Source organism: Toxotes jaculatrix, chromosome 9 (genome assembly GCF_017976425.1).
Source record: "Toxotes jaculatrix isolate fToxJac2 chromosome 9, fToxJac2.pri, whole genome shotgun sequence".
In the NCBI taxonomy this organism is placed as follows: domain Eukaryota; kingdom Metazoa; phylum Chordata; class Actinopteri; family Toxotidae; genus Toxotes; species Toxotes jaculatrix.
The window spans coordinates 22,265,850-22,288,912 of NC_054402.1; the positions used below are offsets into that span (position 1 = coordinate 22,265,850).

Below are 23,063 nucleotides of genomic sequence, written 5' to 3' on the forward strand. Positions count from 1 at the left end.
TGTCTCAGCTGACAAAGACTAAATGATGCTGAAATGAAGAATGGATGTCATCCACTTAGCTGCAATTTAACCAGGTGAGCTGAGAACACATCGTGTCACAGTCTCGCGGTGACAGAGCACCAATAGAAGCTTGTTTTTTTTCTCAGCATTTGAGTCATGTCTCAGTGTCTTGCTCTGACTGAGGCTGAATGTGAGTCAACTGAGTATCCCCTTGCAGAATTTGCTAACCACATGAGCTGCAGACAGGATGACACTGATTAGTGGCAACCGGACAGCAGCACTGAAGGACACAGACAGTGGTATTCTGGAGAGGACCCCACTGCTAACTTTACACCACTCATCTCATTTTCAAAATCATGGATCTAAAGCTGCACTTTTGCTATTCCAACATACAGAGAGATGTATTTCTAGATAAACTAAACTTCAGAATCATCAGTAAAATCTAGATAAAGATATACGAAAGGAGGGAAATATGACAATTTTAAAATAGCTAGATTTCAGACTTCTGCAGGGTCAGCAGCAGTTTAGCAGAGGGAAACAAACGTCATAAATGCATTTATGAAGCAATATTCCTCACTTCTAACTCCCCTTCTTATTCTTGCTGTTACTAAATCCTTTTCAAAAGAGCCACCTCTTTATTTGTATTATTATGATTTTTATTTTATTTTTATTTTATACTTCATTTCAGGTTCATAACCTTTCAGCTTCTTAATTGTGTTGGTACTAATCTTTATGTACCTATTATATTAGGTGGAAGGAACTGATGTATAATTTTTAAAAAAAGATTATTTACTCCATTTCCTTTTCCTGCAATATACTGTATATTAGAGGTCTCATTAATCTTTATTTATTCAATGTATTTTAGTCTGAGCCAGTGAGCTGCATTGACAGAGCTTCTCAGCTCCTGCGCTCTGTCTCTGGGCTTCTTTCATGCATTTGGCTCACTGCCCTTAATGTCATGACAAGCTCTCTGGTCTCTTTCCGCTCCCTCAGGTGTTTAATGACATTAATGATGAAGTCAGTTCCAGGTCCTTTATTCAGGTTATCTGTCACCAGTAAAGAGCAGATTTAATACACCTACACAGTTAAATCAATAGACTTACATTTTTTGTTCTCGTTTACTATCAAAAGGATTTGAAGACATATAGTTGTATTAGAGAGGAGGCATTGGAGGCAACGTGTGCATTGCTGTCTATAGTCCAGTAGATGGGGTAGTGAGGTTGCGATTTCGGCTGGTCTGTCTGTCCACAAAGCAGCCAGCTAAAGCCGCTTTTCTCCAACTGTCAAGTTACAAAGAGAAAGCTCAAGTAAAACAATACCGGAAAACAATATAATCGGCTTTCAAGATAAAAGCACATCATTGGCTCCAATGTGCCTGTTCTCAAAATAAAACCTGAAAAATCCTACTTTTTTTTGTTGAGTTCATACTGTATGTACTTCTGACTGATACAACTGAGAATCACCTTCAACTGCCCCGTATATATTCAGCAAGCCATGGTTATTGATATGCTTTGACCCGATTTCATTTACTTCATTACTCGTTAATAGTTTTCACTCAGACAAAACACGTGGTTGACACAGAGGGAGGATGAAGACAACATGGCAAATTTGCTTTTCCCCTAAAGTTTATTGCAAGTGCAAATATCACAGGTGAAGTATATGAAATTCTTTATTTTGTGGATTATTCATTTGATGGCCGGTGACGCAGCAGAGGGTTTTTGTCTTCACAATAGCTGCTATACTGTTAAATTTTTAATTATGGTTTAATCTATTCAAAAGGCAATCTCTTCTGGATACGGAGAAATTGAAATGTTAGCGAAACGTGGCAGCATTTTCATGCAGAAGCTGTTATTTTGTAAATGATCACAGGAAGTCTTCCTTTGTATCATGTGTGACTTAACACCGATGTCTGACACTGTCGGCACTCGGTCGTACCAGAGAAACCGAAGCGCTGGATTCAAGTGTTAAAGCCGGCTCGCCGTGGCTCTGAGAGACTCAGTTCCTCCGGGTAAGAAAAAAAATGCAATAAATACTGTTTTTGTGGAGGATTGTAGGTGTTCAGCCATGCGCATTTATTTTTTTGTGTTTGCTCGTCTCCTGCGACGAGCACTATTGTTGATGTGGCATGTTTTTATTTCTTGACTCGGCTGCTCGCTCCGGGAGCAGCGACACACGACGCCACACATGAACACGGTAACTTATCCTGAGTCCTGCACAGGAGAGCAACAAGTACCGAAAAATAAAGTGGGGACAAGTCTAACATTGCAGTGCCACACACGACACGGTCCGTAGCTCCGTGTGCAGTGCTCTCCACAAGCCAGTCAGTGGGGTTGTTCAGCCGAAGTACAAGATTGATGAATGTGAGGAGCTAGCTAACTGTGAGCTAACTAGTTAACTAGCAGCGTCGTAACCGGACTCTGCAGGAGCTTTAAGCTGCACGCAGCTCTCACTGCAAGCTCCTGTTAAATTTCCGGCAATTAAATGTTGCTTTGCTCTCTGACAAACGCGTGTGCCAGGTAAAGTATGACACCGGAGTGTTTGAGTGTTATTAAAACCCAACTGTCGACTTCGGCATTCAAACAATATGTAAAGTAGTTCCTTATTTATTAAAAACTTGACTTCTCGGTGCTGCTTCACCGTAAATGGCTAAAACAAACTACGTGACAGATGCGGATTAAAGTTGATATTTAATTTAAATAAATATCTTTTGTTGAGTTATACATGTGCCGAACTAACCAATGGTCACATTATTCATGAAGGATATAAGAAATATTTACTTGGTGTAAACGTTTATTGATTAAAAAAACACAACCTGTAATTCCCATTATTTTGACTGGAATTTGGTGAGATGCATCCTGGAGCTACAGGTTAGAATGCACAGGCAGTGAAGTGGGTCATGAAGGGCATATTCGTTGGTCCAGTTCTGCCTGAGAAGCATGGTTTTACTGTACCTTGGTTAGACGTAGGCTTTAACAGGCCGGACTGGGAGTGTTTTTAGACCTCCTAATGGTAGGGTTCATTGTGTAGCCCTACATTTACTGCAGTTTTAGTTTGTTCCTCCCCATGTTTCTGCTTAGTTTCCAACCCTTTGGCCTTACACGGACTATTCATGGACCTGCACGACTGGCATGTGCGTGGCACTGGAAATCTAGGAAAGAGCAAGTGAGCCAGGCTTAACAATATGGTTGCATATTTATATTTTGGTTAGATTATAGCAACCGTTCTTGCTTGAAATCTTGAAATGTGAACCAAAATTGGTTTGAATTCCGTTTATTTACACTACGACTCATAGAAAAACACTTGGCTTCATAATATCAGGGCAGAGACATAGGCTGGATCATACAACTACAGTTGATGCACACTTAGAATATATTATTGTTGTTATATTATTGAATATATTATATGTGTTGGTGACACTTTGAATAGTCTTTTGTTCACTGGAGTGATTTTCTTATTATTCATCAATAGTTTGAACAGATGCCATGACATTTGGTGATTGTTAGGGTTGTGCCATGTGTTTCTTTGTAATTTTCCCAACCCTCCAACCATTACTCTGTCAGAGAGGAGGGAGAGTTGTTAGATTCTCCAGAGATTGTACACTTTAGCAACACAGCCACAAAAAGGTGAAGTATTCAGTAAGGTCATTGAGTTCTTGTAAGCTGTTATGGGAGACGAAGGAAATCTCTAACTGATGGTAGCTTAAAGTAGCTGTGGTGCACTGGGAAAGGTACACCACAAGTAATTTAATGTAAATGACTCTTGAAATGCATTGAATATCAGATTATGGTGATTGGTAAAAGTATTTAGACCATCTGAGGGTAAGATGAAGGCATATTGAGATACTTCCAGAAACCAAGCAGATTGTTACATAGGGCACGTTAATGTATCCAAAGCTCACATCAGGCTGCAAAGACAGATCACTTTTAAACTATGAGTGGGGATGTTCATACACCAACAGGTTAAATTCTAGACCTGTGTAGATATTTTTGACTGTGCAAATATATAGCAGAGGTATTCAAACAAGAGGTAAAGATACTGTGTAAGGTGAAAGGGCAATTTTTAATGCAAACTGCGAGCTCTGCTGCAGTTTGCATTAAAAATTGCTCTCCATCTTCTCTCATAACTCAGTGAAATCCAAACACACACATATCATAGTTTTTAGGATTAAAAAATCCAAATGAAGACCCTTGTGTAAAAGAAAGGGCTGTGTCCACTGAGTTTTCATCTTTTTTCAATTAATCATTTCCTTTTAAATAGGGGGAAAAAAGACAGCTGGTTGTCGTAACCATCAGAGCCTCCAAATTCTTTACTTGTTCCGTCCAACAAAACAACTAAGATAATGATTTTGAAATGTTATAAAATTTAGGAAAACAATCTTCCATAATCTCACTAACTCTTTTTCTTCCAGACAGCTGTGATGGGCTGTGGTCTGGATGGCTGACGGACAGGGTCGCGGACCAATCACATGACAAGATGCTGGCTCGCAACCGCTTCCTCCTCCTGGTGGTGGTGGGCGGGGCAGCGCTGGCCATCATCAGTCTGAGCCTTCAGTTCTGTAAGTGCACCTTATGTCTTTGTGCTCAACTCTACTGCTTTACATATCTACTCTTTCTCTGGAGCCTTGGCCCAGTATTCAGGCTTTAAAGTGAAAAACAATAGTGTGCAGTTTAACAGGTCCTTTTGCATATTTGTTCATGTTCATACATGCATTTCCTCTCATTGATTCCCCATATGAGAGGTCCCGTTCATACCAAAACAAAGAAGAATCCCCTATAGGCTTCCTATAAATATCCAGCACCAACAGTGGGCCTCTGGATGCTCTGAAACCCTCTGAGACTCAGTTGCAACTCTCTCACATCTGCTGTCGAATGCCTAGATGTACAGAATTGTCTTTTCCCCATCAAGTCATTGTTTGGCACCTCCTGTAGGTATTGTCTAGATAGTGTGTCCCTTCCAGCCACAGTGAATGCAAGGAAACCACCGCTCAGTAAAAGCAGACAGTCTCCCTTTTCACTGGATGTGATTTGCAAGCCTTACGGGTATGAAAGGCACTGGCTGATGAGGCAGGCGGGCCGTGCAGGACAAATGGAAATTTGTATTTGCAGTTAAAATATGCAAGATTGAGCTATTTTGTGCTGGATTCCCCAAAACCCCAATGCAGTGGAAGTGTTTTTGGTGATCGCAAGTTTGTGTCTGGATAAGCATATAGGATTAGACTTGCATAAATCATTCCCTCACACATGCAGGATTACAGTGGAATTCAGTGTGACAGAGCTGGTATTTTGGACTGCATCTTTGCCTAAATTTCCTGAGCTGTCCTTCACCAGCTTTTTTTTTTTTTTTAAACTTTGTTCCCTTGAATGTATGAGACTGGAGACTGAAAGCTTTCACCTCTTCTTCATCTCTCTCCTTCTGTGGCCTTAAATGCCACACAAGATCAGAATTCAGTGCGTGAAAGAGATTACAAGGGATAACAGGCTGCTATTTTTACTTATCTAGAGTTTGCACTTTACAACCCCGAGTATACACTCACTTCTCCAGCCATCACTCCCTGGTTCCTCCTCACCTGGATAATAACTTTGGAAGAGGAGGTTATCATTAATGCCTCACTATCAGACCCACTCTCATCTCCTGCCCCCTCCTGTACCCTCCTTTTTGTAAAATGTTCAGAGGCAGTGTAAGACCCTATGATAAGTGAAAACACCCCTCTGTAACTCTGGAAGTGTCTAAGTATTTGCATATATGCCTGTCTGTGAGACCTGATACTCTCCTATTGTTTGCATTGGAAATGTACTTGGTTGGTACTTGGTACTACGTGGTTCCTTAATTAAGGGACATTGTGTCTTTTGGGGACGTTGACTTTCAAAACTGTGCTCACTTTATTTTTTGATCAGTTGTACTGTTGGAGTTAAGCTGCTGTCATCATTTATTCATCACACAAAGAGAAGGATTTGAGCCATTATCCAGGAGAGGCATGGGATGAAAGCGTATGGGATTTCTCCTCATGTTTAATACATGGTCTGCTTCTGTTTTTGTTCCACTTTTCTGCTCTTGCTCACTCTCAAATCATTTTTACGTTGTTGTCTGCCGTCTATTCTGGTCTTCTGTCTTACCCTTGCTTTTAAGAAAAGCCCTTACATGTGTTTATTATTGTTTGTTGACCATTACCATGAGAGACCGACTGACGGATGATGATAAGTGGTGGAGTAAATGCTTCTCTCTGGCTCCAGGCAGCCTCAAATTAAAATGGGGATGGCTGCGAAGAGCCATGCTGATTGACACATGGGGGACTCCCAGAGGAAAGTGACGACAGAGCTCAGAGGCAATCCAGAGAGGACAAGTGCAGTAGTGGGAATCAAAGTGGCTGGAACACAGAGAGAGGGAACTATTTTTGTTGTGTTATCAGTAGTGTAGGGAGAGGTGATGCAGAGCTTGATGGGAGCTAAGTGCTGCAGGAGAGTCGGTAGATTCACAGTGAGAGGGGAGCATCATGGGAAGATATGAAAGGAGAAAAAGAAAGGCAGGTTGCCTGTGAGGAATGAGATGGATTTAAGCACTGTGATAAAAGCAGTGCTAAAAAGAGATGGAATGACACAAATGACATTTGGCATGTTTGAGAGAGAGGACAGTCTAAAGTTAATACTTAAGGCCCATATATATACTTAGAATGGAAAGCTGTTTGACAGTTTGATAGCTGTGAAAATTTCTGGCCTAATTTTTGTAACTTTTCCAAAAAAATAATCCATCCTCAAGTGTTAAATAGGCAGAGCTCCAGGCACTTTGCAGAATCTTTTCTCCGCATTCCTCCCATCCATTTCCTAAAATGTCTGCACTCAGTGTTGATTGGGACCAATCACCTCTGTGCTGGCAGTGACAGAGATGGTGTGCTTTTAGAGAAGAGTTGGATTGTAACCAAAGTCTGAATACTTTTCTGTTCAACAGCAGGGACAGATATGCACCAAAAGACAAAACTGAACCCTGTGGCACAGCTAGGATTTAACATAAGTGAAAACATGGCTGCCTGAATGTTACTGTAAGTTTAATACACTCTGTACCCAGTTTTTAATCAGTTGTATAATTGCATTTGCGCCAGCTTTAAAGCCTTGATCAGACTCGAGGATGGACTTGGACAGCCGCAGACTTGCATGAGGACAGTGGACAAACATGTGCTTCTATTCATACTACAATTGGGGTTGTGCGTACATGGACATGGTCCATATATATAAAAATATATATAAAATATAAAAAATCACTTAAATGATTGATGTAAAATCAAAAGTTGTAACTAAAATTTCTGTAGGTCAACTAATCAATCAGCTTTACTAAAGAGGATGATTTAGGAAGTTGTGAATAGATTGATGGATGACAGGATAACTGCATGTTTCTGTGTTGATCCACGTTGATTTTAACACTCTCACTCACACTTGTTTGTTACTGTTTGGATTTGGGTCTGTTTAGTAGCTGTATTTTGATGAGACTGGATTTCACTGTTAGCCCGCCAGCTCACTGCAAATGCATGACAAGCAGCTTTTAGAGTAGTGCTGAGAATCTGACTTTACAAAATGAAACTGTGAGGGGAGGCTGTTGGGTCCTTCCTGCCAGCATTTTTACAGTGACTCAGACAGAAAAACATTAAAGGAAAACTGTAATGCAAGGTTGTATTTTCCATGCAGAGCCGGTCAGCTGTCAGACATACAGTTCTGAAGTACACTTCACTTTTCTGTACAGTCTTATCCTAGGCCAAATTATGTGGGCTGAAGTCTATCCCAGCATACCTTTGGCAAGAGTTAGGGTAGTAGGCAGGTTGCCAGTCATAGGAGAAACACACTTACAGACTATCTCAATATGGGCGTTTTCTCAGCTAACTTGTTTGATGTGGATCGAAGAAACTGTGGTACATTTGCCATTTTACTATGGTTTGTGGCCTGGTATAAAAGCTGCCACGTGAACTCTGATGAGGCCCAAACAACAGGACTGACGTCACCCTCAGGTGGTCGGTGCGGTTTATTTGTGATGTGAAGGCGAAGCAGACTGACAGACGACAGAATTAATTACTAGTTGATATGTGAGTTTAGCATGATTTCACAAAATCAACTGCAGGTTGTGGTCAGCTTTTAAGGAAGCTTAAATATATAATTGTACAATAACCAATATCATTTTTTAAAGATGTTTTGCATGATTAATGAAGGGATTGTCTCCCTGATGTTGCCAGTAATCAGAAATTAATTTGGTCGATGCAAAGCTGATAATGCAGCATGATGGTCACCAAAACTAACCAGTGAATGAGTTACCTGTCAGTTTAGTTTGGTTGCAATAAGTCAATATGAACATAAAACAAAATTATTATCAGATTGCATTCTATATAAGCAGATAGTCCGTATTATAGGATCTGGATCAGCACCAGGGGGCAATCAGGAGCTTATTGGTACATCCCTAGCTGTTGCTGTGTTACCGAGCATTAGTGTTTAATTAAATGTGCTGAGGAGGATCTTAATCCGTACTCGGATAAGGTCTGTGACCGTGCGGATAGTTTACAAAGCCACATAGCTTTGCAGTTCCAGTTGTAAGTAGTTTTGTTTTTGACTAGTTCCCTGTGAGCAAGAGACAGTTTGAGTGTTTCCATTGGTGTACATCTGACAAAAAGACATGGATTGTAAGAGGGTCTGTTATAATGGACAGTTACAAGCAGTCATGTCCATCTACACATATGCAGTACTTAGTCTGGATCAGTATTTGTTCCATGTTTTCCACTGGTGTTTGGTAACCACAGTGCTGCCAGTGCAGAACACTTTAAAGTCAGGTACTGTAAGTGGGGGACACACCTTGCTAATTTCAGGCCAAACCGCATTCTGTGAGTACCTGTTCACCCCGTAATCACTGCGGTGCGATAGCTGACACAAATTTGTTTGTGTGCATTTTTGAGGCAGAACACCCTCTTTGCCTTCATGTAGAAGTCAAGCTGCATCTGTGCGTGTACGGTGATGTGTTCACACCGACACAGAGGGGGAAGATTTAACAGGATGTTCTATGTTTAGCTCTGTGAGTAGGGATGCATGCGTGTTGGTGTGTATTTACATGAAGTGTTAAAACATTAAAATGGAAGACATTTGTGTGATTTGTGATATTTTGGTGTCACATTGAGTTGTCCGCTCTCAGACAGCCTCAAGTTGTGTTTGCAAGATCTCATGGAAAGTTTGAAACACATTTGAAGCCCTGAATTCTTTTTACTCCAGCCACATTTAGTATGGGTGTATGAATTTGTGTGTGTGTGTGTGTGTGTGTGTTCTACAGTATGCTCTGTGTACCATTGGTGTGTAATCACTCAGCAGTGTTGGGCAGCCAGTTACAAAAGCCCCATTGTGTAGGGCACTGTGACTGAGGTGGCCTCTAAAAGTTTGGTTAGTTCAGGCAGGCGTGTGTGTGTGTGGATGGGGAGCGGAGGGGGGGGGTGGGGTGTGGTGTCAGTGTATGGGGCACAGAGCATAAAGGGAGACAGGTTGTGGTAATGAATGAGCTCCAGTGTGTGTGGCTGGACCTCAAGCTACCAAGCCATCGGCAAAATGGTCTCTGCTGTCGCTGCACACCTTCTTTTCTTCCTCATCAGTGGTGAGTTTTTGAAGAAATCTTTTAATGAACTTTAATAATGAAGACCTTACAGCTTTTTTAGACATAGAAAGGATCTTTCCATGAATTTGACCACTTATTTAACTTGAAAGAAATCTGGCTGTGCTGTTCTTGGGATTGTTCCCAGTGTCAAATAAGTAAAAGAAACAAAATTAGTTTCATCATGTTCTGTTTTAGGACTCGAGACCAGGATTTTGTGCCCAGGTGATCCTGAGATGAGTTTCTCAACAAATTAGGGTTTAATATGAAGTTTGCTGTTCTTAGTTGTTTTATGACTCGTACTTAATTGAGATCACTTAGTCCAGTATTAATCTACTACTCTTACAAGATAATTAACATTAGTACCATTTCCTGACAGCTTCAACAGCTTGTGCTTCAAGTGTATCAGCTGTTGAGGTGAAGTGATATGATAATGTTTTGCTGTTGAAGAAATAGAAGTGAGAAATGACTGCAGAAGTGAGCGTCTCTATCCTGCAGACGTTGGCAGCCTCCTACAGTGTGACAGCTGTTTTATAGTTTAACCTGAACATTTTTGTCTCAGCTGTTAAGCAGTTTCCTAAAACTCCCTTCAAATGTAGCAACATAGCACATTCTGTAGTTTCATTTGGATTTTGTGGACGTTTTACATAAATTCCCAATTAAACGCATGTTGCTTGACTGTTGATTGTTAAGCTGTTGATTGTTTTTCTCAGTTAATTGAAATTGCTTATTTGAAATTTGGGGCTATAAAATGCCAGAAACGTGAAAAATACTCATCAGAGTTGCTTAAAGTGTAATGTGACATCTTGAAATTTGGTTTTGTACAATTGTTTGGGCAAAACAAGCACAGAGAGTCACATGCTAGAAAACAGAGAAAAGCTGCTTCACATGTGAGAAGCTAAAATCAATAAAGTTTTGTATTACTGCTCGAAAATTATACAGACTATAGAGCAGTGCACTATTTTAGTAAGGTTAAAAATTATGGATGAACTTCATTCCAAACATTCCCTGTAATTTCGACCACTCCCCTCCACCCCTTTGAGCTAGTGTCTATCATTTTGAAAAAAATGAAGGGACGACATTGGAGTCCGCATCATTCCCACAGGGCTTTGTCAAACTTTGCTGGGTGCTCTCTGAGATGATGCATTCAGCAGGTGAATGAATCCAGGCACAATCCTGGGAGCAACAACTGGATATTTATACATAATGTCTTACCTGCAACTCTGTGGACCTTATTAGCCCAGTTCAAGTGAAGAGGAAATGGATAACTGTATGTGTGAATGTTGCAGAAAGACAGCGTGTAACATCATACGCACAATACTCACACAATAACATTTAGAGTGCGTGATTTAAGTCTGAGGGTTGTTAAAGCAATGAGAAACCATTAGCTCTGTGTTTTATGATCAGACAGGCCGCCTGGATGTCTTGTGCGCGTGCATGTGTGCGTGCGCACGTGCGTGTGTGTGAGAAACATAAGTAGGATTTGAATATTTGTCTTGCCAAAGGGGCACATGGGTTCAGCTTCTTTTTCTTCAGTTGGATATTTGTGAATGTGCCTTCCAGTTCCCACAACACCTCTGCTCCTATTGGACCATTTCTCCCAGGGGTCACAGGTCACTGGTGTCCAGGCAACACACTGGTAACAGTGAGGGTTTTTGGGGTATAGAGCTGTTGAGATGGAGATGAACTGCGGCTGCATTGGTTTGCTTCATCTTAGGCACTCTGTCACTGCCCTGTCAGATTTTTTTTTTTTTCGCTTTTATTGTTCCCATTTATCAATGATTGGCTCTAAATGTTTGCGTTTTATATAATTTAGTTTATCATTTGCCAAAATTGCTTCTCAGTCTGTTTAGGCTTGCTGGCCGTTTGGAAGGACATCAAATGTTTGTCCGTCGGCCATTCACCACTTTAGACTGAAATACCTTTCTTGAATTCAGTCGCTCTATTGAATGGATTTCCAGGAAATGTTACATGCAAAGTCTGTCTCTTAACACCACCACAAGATTTACTTTTTGGTTTTTTTTTTAAGTGAAATATCTATTGTATGGTTTGCCATGAAATTTGGTATAGATGTCCATGTCCAAGTCAAAAGACTTTGGTGATTCCACAACACAACATTTCTTGTGTACACACAGGCTCAAGTTGCACTCCTGTCTGTGCAGAAGTTGCCTCCGTCTTCTCATTTTCATAATAGTTGTCTGTTTAGACATTGTGGACATTGTGGGTGGACATGCGTCTTCATGGAGCCTGGTGCGAGAAGAATGCAGCAGGCCTTAGTCTTGTTTTCCTCTGTTTTCTTTAATTGTTTTTTAACTTCTCTCTTTATCCCTTTCCATTTTATTTACACCTCTTTATTTTCTTTTGTTCTCGTTTTCTACAGTGAACCTGATCCCCACCACTCCCATAGTGGAGGAGCGACCCTTCCAGGCAATAGATGGAGGCCTTGCGATGGCTCTGGGGAAGAGCAGAAAGAGAGTGTTCCCGGTGCCTCACACCCAGGAGCCCAACCCTATATCTGAGGCCTACGGCTACTGCAACACTCCCAACCGCAGCGAACAGGCCTGGGAAGGTGAGACCTGCACACTAACACATAAAATCTATCTAATGATACATCAATGATTTGTCTTTCTACGTAATGCGTAATCTGAAATGATCTCAGACCAGCAATAGTCAGTGAACTTGAGTTAATTCTGCAGCATCAAGTGTCACAGCATTGCTGTTTCGGAGCCTTAAAACAACTTTAGACCAGCTCTGTCTCTTTTCATTCATACATACACACATACGTACGTAACAACAGCACACACTTGAGTTGGTGTGGACTCCACAAGGTTGCGCAAAACCTGATGCTGATTCTGTTACTGCCATAAATCTCACACTTGGATTCATCAGTAAATAGGATCTTTTTCCTGTCATCCACTGTGAAATACTGGTAATTCTTAGCCCACCCCTCCTGATAAGTGGTTTAGAAACTGCTGCTCGTCCTCTGAGACCACTATGAGACAGCCTCATTTTGACAGCACGTTTTCTGATTGCGTCTTACGTTCTTTATTTAGCAGATTCTGAATCTGTGACGAAGTTGCTTTTCTCTCTCTCAGGGAACTAAGCTTGATGTATTGATCTTCTGATGGTACCGTCACTTATGGTCTGCCTGGTCGTGATGCCTGGTTGTGTTTTGGATACAACTGTTCCAGTTGTGGATGTTGAAATGTCAGATTTAGTGTGTCAGGGCACAGGGGAACATGTTAATTATACGAAAGTCGTTTCCACTAGATTGCAGCATCCATAATGCTGCAATGCACTCTCTCTACAGCACAGCAGCATGGAGCCTTGTGTTTTTCTTTCTCTTCCAAGAAGTCAGCACAGCCCAAGGCAACCATACGAATATCCCTCACCACCTATGACAAGCTGTACCAGCCACTTCTCATAGGACTGTACTCAGTTTATCTCTGGTTGGCAGCTTTGTCTCCAGAGAAGAACTATAGAGCATATTGCGATGGGATCACACCAGACACGACGCCAAATCGGTGTCTGTGGTGCAATTCAACACACAACATGAGAGATGAGTGAGAGTGAGTTTGTTATGGCTGAACGTGTGATCCCATAGCAAGATGGTCTGTATATTTTAAAGTGGACTGGATGTGCCTGGGGGGCCAACTTCTGGTCTAAGTCTTCATTTTGAACTCAGTGCCACACCTGCAGAGTTTTGTGACTACAGCATGGCTACACATTCAGTCACACGTTGAGACTACATGTTCACCAGCAGTCACTCTAAGCCATTTCCAAGCTGCTGCTCTGATAAATCCTGATTTTATGTGCTTTTGTGGAAAAAAGTATCTAAAGTGGTCTGAAAGTGTCCCACTGATGACGTATTAGAAGCTGTTCAGCCAATTAATTTTGAAGCAGCAACAGCCAATGGGGAAACCCCAACACTTTCATCACAAACGCTGTTCACTCACTTACTCATTAACTCACTCGCTCACTCCCTCACTCAGTCACAGACAGTCAGGGATGTGGCACTGACAGTGGCCTGTCCGACCAAAAATAGCAGTTCTTTACACTGCTTGTCACTTTGGGGGAAAGGTAGTCTTCTGATATTGTGTAACTGGGCACAAAAAGGTGCTTTAGATTTAGGAAGGAGCTGAAACTGGAACTCTTTGGTTTGATTCAAATGGTCAGTGGACGACCAAAAAGGATAAATGGCTTTATGAAAGAAGGAGAGAGAGAGAGACGTTTATTAAGTATAATAGGTTCTGTGATGTGCTGCATGTAAAATGTTAGGAATCCTTTGTTTGTCTTAAAACTCAAGTTAAGTGTTAGAAAAATTTATCACTTTTATCACAGTATTTTAGCGATCTGTTCTCTAACTGAGGGAGAGCGGGGCTGAATAATTATTATAACTCACACAGCTCTATCATACAGTCCACATGTTGTGTTGGACAGCTCAAACATGTTCTTTTAATCAATGTTTGTAATATGGGTTGATATATGGACACTGATCAAAGTCTTCTCTGATAGGTCACAGTCCTGCCGACTACAAGCTGCTCTCTGTCCAGGTGATGATTCGCCATGGAGACCGTTACCCACTGTACTCCATCCCCAAGACCAAACGACCCGCCATCGACTGCACCCTGTCCATCAGCAGGTACACACACACCGTTCCAACAAAAGTATAATAAAGGCACTAAATATGATGTGGACGTGTTTGAAGTGGCAGATGTAAAACGGAATGAAAGTATCCTAAATGAACTACAAATGGTACTCATGACTCCTCATCATGCAGCTTCAAGAAACGCACTGCAAATACAGAAAACACAAGGAAATACAGAAGCACTGCAAGTTTTAATGAATACTTAAAATATAATGTAATCCGCTACAGTCACCCTGCAACTAAAGAACTACCATAGTGAAGTTTAGCGCTCAGTACTTGAGTGCTATCATTTCAGCTACTTAGAGGATCAGCTGCTCCTGTGTGCTGGTGAAGGTTTTTCTGGATCTCAGATCATAAAGTTCAGAACAGATGATGCCCCGCAGCCTCTGAATGTCCTGTTTGGCTGCCGCACTGTGCCACACTGTGATGGATGATATGAGGATGGACTTGACAATGGCAGTGTGGACCTGGATCAGCGCTGCCAGTAGCTGTGCAATTGCATTATATTGCAAGGTGTTGATGGTGTTTTGCCTCATTGTGCTTCACTGAAGTAATACTATGTAGTCAGCAGTCAGTGGCTGAACAAAAGCACTTTTCATTGTTTTCCTGGGTCTGAAGAGAAAAGCTTTGTGCCCACAGTTTTAATTAAACCTGGTCAGAGTAAAAGGCACAAAATGCCACAAGGATTCAAGCTGGCTTCACAAGCAGAGGCCCAGCCACCTCTTTCTAATTCCTAACAAGGAGACGTGCTGGAAAGTCGGAGAGTGTGAGGTACCAATTACTGCAACAGCTTTTGATATCCTCCTACAAAAACTGCCGGCTTGTTACCAGCTGTCAGAAAATTAGCTCAGTGTGTCACAGAGAACGTAGTTCTTTATTCTTTCTTTTTTTCTGTGGTATGTGTGAGGATTACAAGAAACAGTACTTATCTTTTTACATTTGAAACCAATCAGGATCTGTACGAGCTCCAAACTCCAAGCTCCAAACTCTCAAACACTTTCGCAGTCCCTTGGTTTCTCAGTGTTATTGCACATGCCAGGGATAGCGGGTGCGTTTGGTTTGTTACATCTGTTCTGCTGTTCTCCTGGTTTTGATGTGTGCACTCACATCCTCCAGGATGATTTATTTAGACCACAATTCTCTGTGATCAATCCCCTTTTTTCTGGTTTGTGTACCTGAGTTCAGATTTAGCCAATGACTTAATTTTGCACGAGGCTTTCACTGCAGTCACATCAGCTCTGCACATCTGGACAGAACAGGCACACTGTAATCTTAAGAGCTGGCACAGTGTACACTCTCTGTTCCATTTCAGATTGATATCATGCGGTTGATCTGCCATGTACATTTGATTATTAGATATTTTCAATATCCTTTATTTTTGAACTCGAGCTGAAAGTAGGCCATCCTGCACACAAGCCTCTTATGATGGAGGTGGGGATGCTTCCACAGTTGACATTGTTTGACTTTCTGGGGTTTTTTTTATGTTTGTGTGTGTGTGTGTGTATACTGAGAAACTAAAAGTAAAAAAAAGCACTGATGAGTCCTTAAGCAAGCACTACCTCCTTATCTTCACGGGGACTTTCCGTGGCCAGCTGCCGTAGCTTCTGGCTGTGATCTAATATATATTGTGTGTGAAGCAGAGTCAAGCTGCAAACGCTGTTTCAATGTCATAAAAAATAAAATTAGATCCAGGACATATTAGTTGTTAATGTAGTGCCTGTTATACTTCCAGTATAGTTGCCTCACTGTGTTGAATTGCCATTATAGTTTGAAACCCATTGTATCAAAAGCCACATCTAACACACAGACATTTATCATTATCAGAGCACAAGACCTTGATCCTTTCACCACAGCAGTCACAGAAAGAACAGTCAGCACACATTTAATATCCTGGTTTATAATGAGGGAACAGAAAGCAGAGAGGACACAAGCAGCTTCATTTTCCTCATCTAGAGACGTCTAAACATTAGCAAGACTGAGAGTCTACATCATGTTGGCAGCTCTTTGAGGCACAGAGGTGTTTTGAGTTGAATGCTAACATACTGATGTTTACCATGTTTACTATCTTAAGGGTTTTTCCATGGGTTGGGGTTCTGCCAAGCCTAGCCATGATAACATGTGTTTCTACTACAGCCTCACAGCAGGGGATAGCCGCTCCGCCCTGCTGTGGTCCTGCTTGGTAGCAGGGCCGACCTGTGCTGGTCTCCTCTCTGTCTGTACAGCTGTGTATATGGCTATGCCAGTGATGTTTGTAAAATTATCTCTGTGTTCAACTTTACTACTTTAGTAGTTTCTATCTGAATTTCTGTGACTTGCAGTTCCTTTTTTTACTTTCAGATATCCCCCTAATTGTATTGTTTACTGATTTGCTTTCAGGTGTATTGGAGCTATGTTAAATGTGTTTGTCACCAAATTAGGAGTTTTATTCTGCTATAAAAACAGGTCTAATCAACTGAATGAGGATGTAGTCTGCACTATGTGGTTAGTGGATCAGTTCTAAACATTGCAGGGAGGAATATTACAAACCACAGTGACCTGAGAAGAGCCGTGGGCTCTTATTTTGGTCTGTGACCAGCACTCCTCTGTGCTGTCGTCAAGGTGAACACCTTTAACTTGTTATTCTCTGCAGAGGAAAAATGTGGCCGTTCATGACATCTTCCCCACAAACAAAAAACCCAGTTTAGCATGTCAGCACGTTAGCTAAGCTAAGTCAAAGCAAACACCGATTTTCTACACATCCGGACCAAACTGATGAACATCACCCGTTCAGCTGGAAAAGAGGAGCTGAGCGTTGGAATCTGGAGGAATCTGCTGTGATCTGAGATTGGAATGAAAACACTACCATGTGCCTAATAATAAGAATACGAATTCCACATCTTTCATTCATTAAAAGGCAGGAAGTTGTTATGCTGGAAAAAAGAAATACCCCATTATTCCCCTGTGCACAGAGCAACAAAATAAGGAAGAATTAATCTGTTCACATTCACATATTGTTGTATGTTCGCATTATTTTGGTCAGTGCACTGCAGCTCTAAGCATTTTCAGTGTCATATCAGATTACAGTCGCTGTAAAACAAACCACGCGTTTGTCATGACTCCAGATCTTTTCTGTTGACTTTGGCCTCTTTAATTCACATCTTTATGATGTCATGTCCACCAGCTCTCCTCCCCCACATTTCCTCTTTCTGTTTGGGCTTTCTTTTTTTTTTTTTGAATAGCATCTTTTTTTTACTTTAAGGCAGAGTTTTAACAAGGTCAAACACAAGAAAGCAGATACACACTTTTTTTTGGTAGAGAGTTTGAAAGCTTTGAATGGTTGATGTTGCAGAGATGTAGATGCTGTAGTGATGCAGCTGGGTTCAGCACACAGCAGTGTGTTTGGATTATTTTCATTTTGAATGTGCTTGTTTTGCAGGCAGATAAAACATTAAAAGCCTGTTTTGTATTTCTGTGTCCTGGTAATAACGTAGGTACTTCTGTTTTTATTTAGACCAGGGTGTAATTACAGGGATCTCAACCAGCATATGCCCTAGGCTGGCTCCTTACAGGGAGCTCAGTCGTGTGTGTGTGTGTACTTGTACTTGTACTTCTGTCTTTGTGAGGACCAGTTTGAGTCATAGACCTGAGGGCATTTTGGGAAATTGAGATGATTTTGGCTGTCCTCATTTTCTGACACACCTTCAGACTTAGTTTTAAGGTTCAGGTTAGAATTAGGTTTAGATTGGGGTTTGAGTAAGGCTGGTCCACTATGAATGTAAGTCAATGCAGTGTCCTAACAAGGATTGTGTGTGTGTGTGTGTGTGTGTGTGTGTGCGTGTGCGTGCGTGTGCGCGCTGGCACCAGCTTGCCGACCCACTGTCTCCGTCTGCGGTTAACTGAGCTCTCTTCAGCAGGACACACCTCCTCTCTCTTTCCTGTTCTTCTACCAATTCAGTCTTTGACAAGTCTTTGTTTTTGTCTTCCCTCAGCAATCATCCCATTTACTTTAATTTCTGTGTAGCTTCCCCCCCGGTTTAGATCACACCATCTCATTTCCTTTTCTATTCATTCATCCCTCTCTTTTATCCTACCTCTTTTCACTCATCTCTCCATCCCTTCCTCACTAATCTCTTTCCCTGACCTATCCAGTGATAATAATCCCTGCTTAATGTAATTGGGCTCTGTAATCTTTGGTTAGCAACAATCAACCTAATAGACAGCCTGGCTGACTCTTTGTCCATACTCGTGTCTCCATCCACTGGCATCCAGTCTCCCAGTGTAGCCAATTAAATCTAGATTGTCCCAGACTCCCCTTAGCAAACTGATCCTGCTGATGAGAGAGCAGAATGGAGCACTGGTGGGCACTATATTTCATTTACTTCACCACTCCCATGTGTTCATGTACCTTGTGGTGCATATATTATCATGTGATAATGCACAGAGAGGCGACTGGATAGATGGCGACAACAGATGCTGGTACAACATGACGGCAAAAGAAAACATTGTCTTTAAAAAGAGAAAATCTGGGTTAATGTTTTCATGAGAAATCTGAAATCAGAGTGGTGCTTTGAAGCTTTTATTTTGACAAAAAAATAAAAGGATGCAGTTAAAAACACAGGCGTAGTCCTTACTAGATTATGTTTACTGTGTTCAGTCAGAACCAACAATCACAAGCGTGATTTAAGAGTAATGACAGAGGGTCGTATGTTAATGCCTGAGCCAGTCCGTAATCACTATGGAAACCATGTGTATGTTTGTGAGTGAGTGAGTGTGTGTGTGTGTGTGTGTGTGTGTGTGTGTGTGTGTGTGTGTGTGTGTGTGTGTGTTCCTTTAATCTGAGCGAGCGGAGCTGCAGCTCCGCAGATTTGTTATATTAAACTCTAATCTTCAGTCATCTCTAATCTATTAGATCACTGACTGCTCCTCTTGCTGCCCTCAACCCTGCATGTCAGTGTGTGTGTGTGTGTGTGTGTGCGCGTGCGTGCGTGCTTGCATGTGTTTACACGAGTGTGTCCCAAGGCAACAAATTCTTTCATCTTTTTATATCTCCATCTCCCATATTCCCACCCACACATATTGAACAGTGTTGTAGCGCTGCAGTGTTGGAGAGACACCTGGTGGTAGATGTTGAGCATGGACTTCATATATCATCACATACAGAACATGTAGAGATCTGATTGTATATAGAATAATAATGTTCTTTGTATACAGACACTTTAACCAAAGCATGAGCATTGTCAGTTTGCTGAAAATTGTTGGGATCACTGTAAAATCACTGTATATCCACTGTAACTCAGACTGTGGATAAACTTATACATACATATAATGAGGACAGTGGAGTTTATCCCCATCACTTACACTAAAATTGGCTGAGGAAAGGAATTCTTCAGAGCCAGGATGAGCAAGAGGAACAGTGTGTACTTAATCAGAAACCTTTGTATGTGTTCAGATTGTATGTTTTGTTGAACCAGCTCTCCAGAACCCAGACATCCAGTTAACAATCATACAAAAGAAAAGCAGCAAATCTTCGTCACATTTAACAAGCTGAAGCTAGAACATATGTGGCAGTTTTCCTTGATACATGATAAATTGTGAGAATTTTCTGATAAACCATCTAACCCATAATACTCTAAACATTCACAGCTTTATTGCTCACACCACAGTGAAAACAGTAGAACTGTTGTTTAAGTGACTTTGTCAGTACTGGAGTTGTTCTTACTGTCTCAGCGAACTGGAGAAGCCTCAGCCAAGACAGCAGGTATAAGCAGCCATGAGTGTGAATTTAAAACAGAGCCGCCTGGTTACCTGAAAGTAATGCACACGCTTGGATCAAGTCTGTCTCTTCCCTTTTGTTACCCCTCACCGCCCCCAGGAAGCCTTCCCACCCCCTGCTGAACTCCTTCATCAGTCACATGGGCCAGGGAGGGCATGGCCACTGGGAGTCGCCACTGGGCTCGGTTCCCCGTCTGCCCAACCACAGTGTCTGTGAGATGGGAGAACTCACACAGACAGGTAGGCAAGGAAGGTCTTACTATGAAGAGCAGACATTTTCCCTCTAATCTCATCAACTGAAATTCAACCCATGGACCAATATTATGTTTATTTATATCAGTTTACTGTCGGCATCAAAGGTTTATTTATTTTTGCTTTTGCAAAATTACAGATTATTGATCAGTACTACAGGGTAGTGCTGATGTTGTTAACAAGCATCCATCATGTATAAGTATCAGTCAGACTTTCATTTAATCTGCATCGTTTTCCAGGTGTGGTGCAGCACCTACGCAATGGGCAGCTGCTCCACCAAGCCTACAAGCGTCACAACCTCCTCCCCTCTGACTGGTCACCCCGCCAGTTGTGGGTGGAGACCACAGGTAAGAGCCGGACTCTGCAGAGTGGACTTGCCTTCCTTTACGGTTTCCTCCCAGACTTTGATTGGACAAAGCTGACTGTGCGTCACCAGTGGAGCACGCTGTTCTGCGGCTCGGCCTGCGACTGCCCTGCCAGGAACAGATACCTGGAGGAGGAGCAGAGGAGGCAGTATCGGCTCCGGGTGGCCGATACTGAGCTGGAGAGGACTTACGCCAACATGGCACGGACTTTGGGTCTGCTTACCCGCCAGCTCCGAGCTGCAAACCCTATAGATTCCCTGCTGTGCCACCTGTGCCACGACCTTTCTTTTCCATGCGTTCCCCTGGGAGAGAGTGGCACAGGTGGCTGTCTGACAGTGGCACAGTTTGCCGTGATTCGTCGGCAGCAGCTGGATGATGAGGTTGATCGGAGAAGAGTGGGGCTGTACCACAAATACGCCATTCTGGCTATGTACCCCTACCTCAACCGAACCGCTGCCAAAATGGAGCGTGTTGCCAAGGCTAATGAGGCTGGCCGACAGCCTCGAGCCGGGGGTGAGGAGGTCTTCACCCTCTCTTCAGCTCATGACGTCACCATGGCCCCTTTGCTGAGTGCCCTGGGGCTGGAGGAGGCCAGGTTCCCACGTTTTGCAGCACGAGTGGTGTTTGAACTGTGGAAGAGTCCCCCAGCGACTCAAGGGCAGCTGAAGAAGAGAGCTGGCAAAGGTGATAAGTCAAAAGTGAAAGATGGGGAACTGTTCATCAGGGTGCTGTACAACGGCGAGGACGTGACATTTCATACCACCTTCTGTCGCTCCCACGACCGCCATGCCAGCCAGCCCCTCTGCCCACTGAAGAACTTCCTGTCTTTTGTAAGGAAAGACATGTTCAGTGTTGTCAGTGCTAGTTCCTACCATGGGGCCTGCTACAGACGCCCTGATTGACAGATGAACAGATGGAGATGAGGGTGAATGAGGAAGGACGCGGAGTTGGCAGATGGTTGCGCTTTCCTTGTTTTCTAGTTTTCCACTTTTGAAGATGGTGCACTTTTATGCTGCTCATAGTGTCTTAAAATTCCACATATTTTTTAAATGTAGTCCTTAACATCCATGAGCACAAAGTGAGTGGCAAACACACACAGTACTCATCATATCTTGGTCGAAGGTCTTCGGTTTCTAACCTTTTTTACACACTTCTTTAAATTTCTCTTTTGAATATTAATGTCTGTTTTCTAAAGCAAATCTGTCAGAGAAACAGTTGAAGGGGAGCTGTGCGGCACTTAGCCACTTTATTCCTACATTCCATAACATACCATGGAATTGTAAAATTCCAGGATTCCCAAATACCTGCAAAAAAGGGACTATCAATGCTGGAAATACTATGCTGGATTAAACATTCTTGGGAAATATTTTGTGTATAATAAGGTTTTCAATGAAAATACGCTTTGGGCTAATTTGGGCCACATTTCTCAATACGACTTGATTAATTTGTTACTTAACGTTTCTCTTTGAGTTTTAATGTTTATTCATTTCAGTAGCTGTGTCTGTAACAGCAAGGTTTGTTTCTACTTTCACTCACTGACGTGGATCTTTGTTAAAACCGACTGTGGTACTTTGAAACTGGCAAGTGATTTTTCCTTACATTCATTTACAACTGCAGGACGTCTGTATTTATATTAACTTGTGATATAACTGGTCATATTCCACGCTTTGTTTTTGCTTGACAGATACTAAATCTAATTGTAATCTAATTTTCATTCCGTGTAGACATTTATACTGTAAAGCAGATGCAGAGTAAAATAAATACTCATGTTTTCACTGTAAATCTTACAGTAGTATTTTTATATCAGTTTACTGAGGAGTGATTTCTTCACTACATTTTGGTATATAGCAAGTGACCTGAGTCCCATCACTGATCATATTCCCATTTGGTATGTACAGTGACTTCAGAAAGTGTCAGACCCCTTCATGTTTTGCACATTTTATTTTGTTGTAGACTTAGTTGTAAAAAATGCAGTTTTGTCCATCACACACACCTGGATTTGTACAGTTCTCATTCTTCCTGGCAGACCCTCTCAAGCAGATTGGATGGGAAGCGTCGGTGAACATCCAGGTCTCTCCACAGATATTTTATGGGGTATGAGTCTGGGCTTTGGCTGGGGCACTCAGGGATAGTCATATAGCCACTCTACCATAAAGGCCTGATTGATGGAGTCCTGCTGAGATGGTTGTTCTTCAGACAGGTTATTCTCTCTGCAAATAATCTCTGAAACTTTGTTATCGTGGCCATTGGGTTCCTGGTCACCTCCCTGACCTGACCTCCCCTAATAGCTCTTAACAAAGGGTTTTATACCCTTTCCCTGTTCTGTGCCTCGCCACAGTTTTATCACAGAAATCTTCAGTTCCTTGGACTTCATGTCTCGGTTTTTGTCCTGACATACAGTGTGAGTTGTGCGACTTTACATTCACAGGTGTGTCCCTCTCTAA

General features: G+C 42.0%; 1 protein-coding gene across 2 annotated transcripts; it reads left to right on the top strand.

The window, feature by feature from the left end:
• Nucleotides 1–1,902: 1,902 nt before the first annotated feature.
• pxylp1 (2-phosphoxylose phosphatase 1) lies at nucleotides 1,903–22,401 on the top strand. 2 transcript variants are annotated; one of them, XM_041047250.1, is made up of 6 exons: nucleotides 1,903–2,008; nucleotides 4,409–4,555; nucleotides 11,984–12,172; nucleotides 14,119–14,245; nucleotides 20,103–20,242; nucleotides 20,494–22,401. In XM_041047250.1, exons 2-6 carry the CDS (start codon nucleotides 4,474–4,476, stop codon nucleotides 21,519–21,521), a joined length of 1,566 nt encoding a protein of 521 aa, XP_040903184.1. In that variant the 5' UTR covers nucleotides 1,903–2,008; nucleotides 4,409–4,473; the 3' UTR covers nucleotides 21,522–22,401. The 2 variants fall into 2 exon arrangements, with proteins under 2 accessions (XP_040903184.1, XP_040903182.1); XM_041047248.1 differs by having other exon boundaries at nucleotides 1,924–2,008; nucleotides 4,413–4,555.
• The last annotated feature ends 662 nt before the right edge of the window (nucleotides 22,402–23,063 follow it).

Excerpts from the sequence above, each read along its gene's own strand:
- pxylp1 (XM_041047250.1), top strand. The coding sequence starts at position 4,474 with ATGCTGGCTCGCAACCGCTTCCTCCTCCTGGTGGTGGTGGGCGGGGCA. Across the intron at positions 12,173-14,118 it reads CAGCGAACAGGCCTGGGAAG|GTCACAGTCCTGCCGACTAC; the intron begins GTGAGACCTGCA and ends CTTCTCTGATAG. Across the intron at positions 20,243-20,493 it reads GGGAGAACTCACACAGACAG|GTGTGGTGCAGCACCTACGC; the intron begins GTAGGCAAGGAA and ends ATCGTTTTCCAG.